The sequence below is a fragment of the Etheostoma spectabile genome, chromosome 7 (genome assembly GCF_008692095.1).
Source record: "Etheostoma spectabile isolate EspeVRDwgs_2016 chromosome 7, UIUC_Espe_1.0, whole genome shotgun sequence".
In the NCBI taxonomy this organism is placed as follows: Eukaryota; Metazoa; Chordata; class Actinopteri; order Perciformes; family Percidae; genus Etheostoma; species Etheostoma spectabile.
Genome location: NC_045739.1, coordinates 16,529,889 through 16,537,461, shown reverse-complemented (window position 1 = coordinate 16,537,461; position 7,573 = coordinate 16,529,889). Strand labels below are relative to the sequence as shown.

At 40.5% G+C, this 7,573-nt stretch overlaps 1 protein-coding gene across 4 annotated transcripts in view; it reads left to right on the top strand.

Moving 5' to 3' along the window:
• LOC116692001 (helicase ARIP4) overlaps positions 1-7,573 on the top strand; it is a 66,724-nt gene that overhangs the window by 46,586 nt on the left and 12,565 nt on the right. For 3 of the 4 annotated variants that reach the window (XM_032519952.1, XM_032519955.1, XM_032519954.1), the window contains 5 exons: positions 2,638-2,771; positions 3,132-3,296; positions 6,608-6,801; positions 6,961-7,143; positions 7,298-7,431. In XM_032519952.1, the coding sequence (XP_032375843.1) occupies positions 2,638-2,771; positions 3,132-3,296; positions 6,608-6,801; positions 6,961-7,143; positions 7,298-7,431 (810 nt within the window). The remainder of the gene's footprint in view (positions 1-2,637; positions 2,772-3,131; positions 3,297-6,607; positions 6,802-6,960; positions 7,144-7,297; positions 7,432-7,573) is intronic. The other variant, XM_032519953.1, reaches the window with a different exon arrangement.

Sequence of the window (7,573 nt, the reverse complement as noted above, 5' to 3'; positions counted from 1 at the left end):
AAAACTGAACCAAATACTGAACATATGATATTTATTAATAATTTCATTCAAAGTAGTTATAACAATATATTACTTTTGACATACTAATAACAATGTCTGTAAATAATGCAACATGAGAGGAATAAATGACTTAGGCAAATTTATGAACATGCCTTTGTGACTTAGGCAATTTTAAACCCTCTGAACAAAAACGACAAAATAACTATCCGTATAACCTATCCTATATTATAGTAAACATCATCACTTCCCAATTGGGGACGAGCCCTGAAATATGGAAATAACTTCACTGATAGAGTGGTAAATATTTTTTCTTCTTGAAGCAGCAGCCATGTTGAAAAGCTTGTAAAACTGCCTAAGTCACATTGTCTTTTGACTTAGGCAAAATAAAACTGCCTAAGTCCCACTTTTGACTCAGGCAGTCATACTAAAGGCGTAGAATCACATGACCTGTTCAACTGAGAATGTAGGAAATTTTACCAGAGGTGGCCAGCACCATGAGGAGATGATTTAGGCAAGAAAATACTTTTTGTCAAAAAATGACTTAGGCGATTATTTTAGGAAGGTGACGATATTGCAACAAAATGCAGTCCCTCCAAGATTTCGCTGCCTTTTTTTGAGATTGTTGCGGCCCAAAATACCTAATTTGGTGGGAGCTTTTATAAAAAATTGCGATTAAAAGTTGCGATGTCTTTTGTATTTTTGTTGCGATGAAGTTGCAAGACAGTTAACATTGCAATTTTTCTTTTTCACTGGGGGAATTGAGCAGCAGCTGCTGCAGAGAGACCAAAGGTTTGAAACAGCAGCAGCTTTTAGCAACTTTAGAGTGGAAATTGTTACAGCAGACATTGATGTTAAAATGTATACAGGTTGGCAGGACAGTCTGAAATGTCTTTCGCCGTACTTTCTGTTATGTGAGATATTATGTGAGATGTTTGAGTCACAAACGTCTTGTCTTCATATCAGAAACAAGGAAATTAATTTGGTGACGTATGTGCGTTACGTCAACCCGTTCTCACTCCCACTTGGTCAGTGGCTCTCAGCGTCAAATACTGACGCAAAGCCTGGCACGTGGGGCTGCTGTGATTGGTTGAAGTCGTGGAAAACTCCAGTCATTGGTCAAATTTGGGGTAAAGAGCAGTGATTGGTCAAGATTGCGAGTCGCACCAAATTCATGGTAATTGGTTGAATTCGCGTGAATTGTTGAGATTGCGACTTTGCAAATTCCTGAAGGGACTGAAAAGAAAAGCATACAAACCTACAAGGCTGAGTTTCTTTTAGCCATTCTTTAAACTAGATTTTAGAAAATGACTCAACGCTTGCAGTGAGTCTTGAGATGAAAGGGATTACTACACAATCCCCTGATTATGTTTCTGCTGAGGTGCAGAGTAAACTCACACTCACTCAGCTTATTCAACAATTATTGTCTTTCTAGTAACATTCACTGTTGGCTGAATAAGAGGATTTATCATATCTCTACTGTGTCTCTTCATGCCTTCTTCTTCTCTCCCTTCATGCTCTTGATTTCACTCTCTAATTTAAAGAAAAAAAAGCACAAAATGCCTGATGATATCTGTCAGTGATTGTACGTATGCATGCACAGTCTGCAGCTTCATTCCTCCGGCTGCCAACAACCACGACAAAGCTCAACCTCAAGTATGATGTTGCTTTTACGTAACAGCATCTTTACAATAATATTAAACATGTGTCACAGATTGAGGCTTCAGTGTTTGTGTATGCAAGTGTTGTTTTGTTTAGTTACAAGGTGCTTGTCTATCACATTATATAAGTTTCTTCTAATCAGAATGTGTTCAACTAATGTATCATTACATTCCATTACAATGAATCCATTGTCTTAATATCATGCTCTCTCTTAAATAATGAAGGTATGCAACCGTCAAAATAATGCCACATTTCTGTTTCTTTGGAAACGTATTGAAGCAGTGGCAGAATTAAACTAAAATAATCAATACAGCTTGATTGAGCGCTGATGTTTTCACATTACATTATTTTAAATTGTAGGGAGCTTAAATTCTTTTGACATCTTATAATATCCTAAAAAAACAAAATGTATTGTTCATTGACTTGCCTTTTACTGAAGGAGCCTAGATACAGCCTACAGTTTACTCCTCAAATGATATGGCTTAGACGTGCAAGACGTGCTCTGTGGCTAACTTGTTAGCAGACACCTAGCAATGTTAGCATTCATTTGGAGTTGTGGGTCTGTCCACCAGTAAATGTAAGACTCTCTATTCAGCATTGGTTTTGTTTCCACCATCTCCTGAGAACAGGATTTGGCTCTTAAGCAGCTACATGTTTTGCTACTTTCACCAGCTGGTGAAAGTAGCAAAACATGTAGCTGTAGCTACTGTAGTAGTTGCTAACTTTGCTGTTTGCTGGGCCGGTATTATACGGCGCGTTTATCAGAGCTTTTTTCGCTAAAAACAGAAAAGAAAACGCTGTTTGATAGGCTTCAGCATCATTTTAACGTGTATACATTAAAAACCATGTGTTTTCCTGCAGTACACAATACAATGACCGTTATTATTACTTTGTAAAAATGCATTACTGTGTCTGGATATACTGTGTATAAATACATATATAGTAATACAATAATAATTTTTCTCTGTGGCTGTGTAGGAAGTTACTGAGGGAGCATCAGTTAGAGGCAGTGACCAAAGCCGCCCAGCAGGACGAGTTGGAGAGGAGGCAACGTCTAGAGCAGCCGAGCAAACCTGATTTCCCCGTACCACTGCTGCCTGAATACACAACTGGTGAGAGCGTGTACCCCCAAACAATGTTTCCATAAATACTAACAGCCCCCACTGGTCCATTGAACACTAATTCTCTGACATGTACTGTACATTATCAGAAATTCCTAATCCCAACCATTGATCAAATGACCTAACCTGTATGGTTCAGCTATTGACATCGTCTTTCACTGTGAACAAGTAACGTGGCTGCAAAGCCTGCATATAACGTTAGAACTGACCATTGTTTCCATCACCCCCATGCTTTCTCTTCCTACTCTCTTTTTTTGTCTTCCTTCCCTATCTTTTCTTTGCTTTCTGTCCATTGTTGCTTTCCAATCGTCTTTTTTTTTTTTTTTGCTGCATCGTTCCCCTCCTCTCCAGGAGATGTGACAAAGCATGTGTCGGCATCAACGGCATCGCAGCACGAAGTGAAGTCGGTCAGACAGGAAGTGATCTGCCTGGACTCCAGCAGCACTGGCATCAGCGAGGACGACTGCAAGACTAACGTACCCACCTCCGTAGCCAAAGAGCACACACGAAAATCAGGTGAGACTCACACAATGCATACAGTCGTCTTGGAGCAACTCCAATCAGCAACATTCCTTAAAGAGGTTGCTTCAGTATTACCTAATTTATTCATAATTTTCTGAAACAAATACTTGGAATTGGAACGGTGTTTCTGACTTCTTCCTTTAAATGACTCAAGTCTAATTACCATGAGACAAAATGTGTTTTATTTTGTATTTTTGGGTAAACCTGCTGACAGAAAAACTAACTTGGTTGAGGTAATAATGACAGAGGAGTTCAGTTGCCTAAATTATGCCCCACACATTGAAAGTCTCTGGTAGAGATTGCTTTTGGACCTTTTGATTTTGCAAGTGGGATAGTAGGTCAGATGGCTGTGGGAGGTCATGAAAGCAAATAGGGACACAGAGCTGTGCAGTTAATTTATTATCCATCATCCAGTTGTATATTCTGAGCTGTCATCATAGCTAGGCAAAGCCTTAAATAGGCCAGATGCGAATTCTTAAAATACCGAAACAGCTCAGTGTGAGCTTTGGTACAACATATTTCAGATGTCAAGTGTTGAAAGTTATTTAGGTCCAGTTAAAAAAATAATAATAATAAAGGATAGAGTCACTGTTCAACAACTAAGGATTCAGTAGAATGTTTTTTCCTATTATTTCTTATCATGCTTAACACAGCTTTGTCCATAGATTCAGTTTTGAGAAAGCTGACATTCTTTGGCAACTTAAAGTTCTAAAAAACATGATAGGTTACAGCGTTATAAAGCAGAAGCTCACAGGACAGTCAGGACCTGTACATACACAGTATATTCCGCTCATAAAAACATTTTTTATCTGCTGACTAAAGCAAAAGCCGGAGGTTGTTTAAAAAACAGCCTTATATGTTTTGCAATCTTTCTTTCAGTATAACATATAAAAATGTGTAAAAAAAAAGATGTAAGCCCCTTTAAAATCTTTAACATTGCTGTTAAAGTAATTGTTTTTCAGTTTTGTATCATAGGTGTCAGTGAAAGGGCCATGAATGAAGCTACAATCACGATATACATGAATGAAAGTTGAGAGTTTAGGTAGAGATCAGACTGATGGTCTTATGATTAATGTGATTTTAAAATCTTCCTTGTCTTGCCTTTTTATTTTACGTCACATTCGGGCATTTCGGCTACAGAGTTCAACCACAGGCCATAAAGCCAATATACGTGCAATTTGAGGTCCCAAACCTTGCTTGAGGGCAGTTACCAGGACTGACGGCATCTCTACACCATCAGTCTCTCTGAGATTAAGCAAAGAATCCCAAATCGTCCCATGACAGCCATGCGTTTATTAAATTACACACTCTGTTTCAAATTGCTTTCTGAGCCCAGGGGTCTGGAAAGTCGGCACATTAAAAGGCAGCTTCAGCTTGAATTTCTGGGGTAAATAACGGAGGATTAAAAGGCAACCCAAATCTGAATAAGGTTCAAAAACCCTAAACACAGCAAACATCTGGGCCATATCTTTGGATGATTTTTATGAATGAATGTTGGCAATAATGTGCATCACGCCCACAAAGACAGTTAAGTGTTAACACTGGCTCTATCAAACTAAGGGACTTCTATGTACAGGAAAGACAATATAAAGGAGTTTTGTTTTATTTAAAAACATAAATCTTCATTCATGCAGCTTTCTTTAAATTCTCTCAAGGTTGAATGGACTCCAGAGTGCTAACCCAATTAATGAAAGTCTCTTAACAAACTGTTAACATCCTAGGGCAAAAAGCTCGAAAAAGTGTGTGTGTGTGTGTGTGTGTGTGTGTGTGTGTGTGTGTGTGTGTGTGTGTGTGGGTGTGTGGTTGTGTGTGTGTGTGTGTGTGTGTGTGTGTGTGTGTGTGTGTGTGTGTGTGTGTGTGTGTGTGTGTGTGTGTGTGTGTGTGTGTGTGTGTGTGTGTGTGTGTGTGTGTGTGTGTGTGTGTGTGTGTGTGTGTGTGTGTGTGTGTGTGTGTGTGTGTGTGTGTGTGTGTGTGTGTGTGTGTGTGTGTTCTCTCGTAGATTAGCAGCCATGTGTATCAGAATATTTAAAACCTTCTCAGGGTACATGCTGTTCCCGTATTGTCTGAGTGCACATCACAGAGCCCTCAAACAGTCAAGGAAAACATACACTTTTAACACACTCAGTTGGGGAAACACATAGGTTCTGCGTTGGAAAGAGGACAGAGCCGACTGCAGGCCACCATTCTACAACACAAACACACACACACAAATGAGAGAGAGAGAGAAAGAGAGAGATGGGATGAACAACTAACAGACAGATCATGTGTAAATTTGGGAACTGAAAAAGACATAACTGAAAGAGAGGAAAAAACCAAATGGAGGGAGGAAAGGAAGAGAGAAAAAGGGAGAGTGTGTCTGTGGGGCAGATCAGAGTGGGTCTGCAGAGCAGTAAAGCTGGCTAATCGTGGTTATGAGCCAACACACACACACACACACACACACACACACACACCACAACACACACATATATATATATAAAAAATAACGCACACACTCGCAGTGACACAGTCAGTGACATTTCTAGTTGGGGTTGCGTAACCGGTCTCCCCCTCCACTCTAATCCTACTTGTATAACCAGCCATTCACTGCCTTTATATAAGCACACACACACACACACACACACACGCGCACACACACACCCCTCTTCCTGCGGTGCCCCTTGCAGTCCACCAGCTTGTATAACTTTCAACACTTGATACTATTGACGTCAGTCCTTTTTTATCAGATATGGATTTCAGTCTGTCTGATACAAAACACACACACACACACACACACACACACACACACACACACACACACACACACACACACAGACGTTCATCTTTGATGTTGGTCACCTCCTCACACATCCCTTAATAAATGTATCAAGGCCAATAAAAATATAGCAGCAATTTATTTTCATGGGGAAAGTTATTCTGTGATCAAAATGACTATGTTCCTTGTTCAGGTGTTCCTAAGTTTTTCTTTTGTTCGTTTTTTTAGTTATCCCGTGATAACGTTTACAAGGTTCTTCATCAGAAAGTGTTATTAAAGTCTGATGAGAAACACATGTCCCCCCTAAATAGTCTATAATAGTATATAATATATCTAACATATTAGAATTTCTTTTAAGGTTTATCCAATATTTCCTTTTAGTTTATGTAGAGAAAATGTGCTAAGATACATATGTGAAAGCAAGGTCAAATCCTTTTTGAATACAGGTGTCAGTCTGAGATCAAAATGTTTTCTAAAGTGGGATATAGAAAAACAGTTTGCAAGACCTGCAATGTGACTTTTGTAAACCTCATCTCCTCCCTCTGGGCAGATGTGATCAATCTGAGCTCGGACGAGGATGACTCCATCGAGGTAGAAGAGAGCGAGCAGAGCGGTGCGCACGTCAACGACGCCCTTAACCGAGCGGACAGCCAGGGCAGGGTGCTGGTCAACCTGAACCATCCAGCTGCAGAGGACGACATTTTCCTATCAGCTCAGCTGGCTCGAGCAGTCAAACCTCACCAGGTATTATTACTGCTGCAATCAAAGCAAACTCTTGGTCCTTTTTTCTTTTTTACTATGCCATCAAGTCATACTGTAAGAATTACCTTCTTTCTTGACCTTCTTGAAGTCAGGGACAGCCGACTCATTTCTCCGTCTCTGTTCCTCCCGTCTCCTCTTCAGATCGGTGGAATCCGTTTCCTGTACGACAACCTGGTGGAGTCGTTGGAGCGGTTCGGCAGCAGCAGCGGATTCGGCTGCATCCTCGCTCACAGCATGGGCCTGGGCAAAACGCTGCAAGTCATTTCTTTCATCGACGTCCTGTTCCGGCACACCCAGGCTCACACCGTGCTCGCCATTGTACCTGTAAGCACCTGTGTTATGGAACACAAGGAAATGCGAAGGGTCAAATGTGCTTACATGTAGACACACAGTAGGATGATAAGAATATTGATCAAATCAAACCGTAAGACGATGAGGCAATTGACTCTGATTATTTATATACTTACTTTTATCCCAGGTGAACACACTGCAGAACTGGCTGTCAGAGTTCAACATGTGGGTCCCGCCCCTGGAGGCGTTACCTCCAGATACAGACCCAGAATTGGTTACGCCTCGTGCCTTTAAGGTTCACATCCTCAACGACGAACACAAGTGAGTAATGGGAACAAGAACATTTTGGGGTTGTTTTTAAGCTCTTCCTGTGTAAATCCTGAATCCTTTCACCCACCTGCCTCTTTACCCATACTATTTATTTGATTTGTTAAATGTGTGTGTGTGTGTGTGTGTGTGTGTG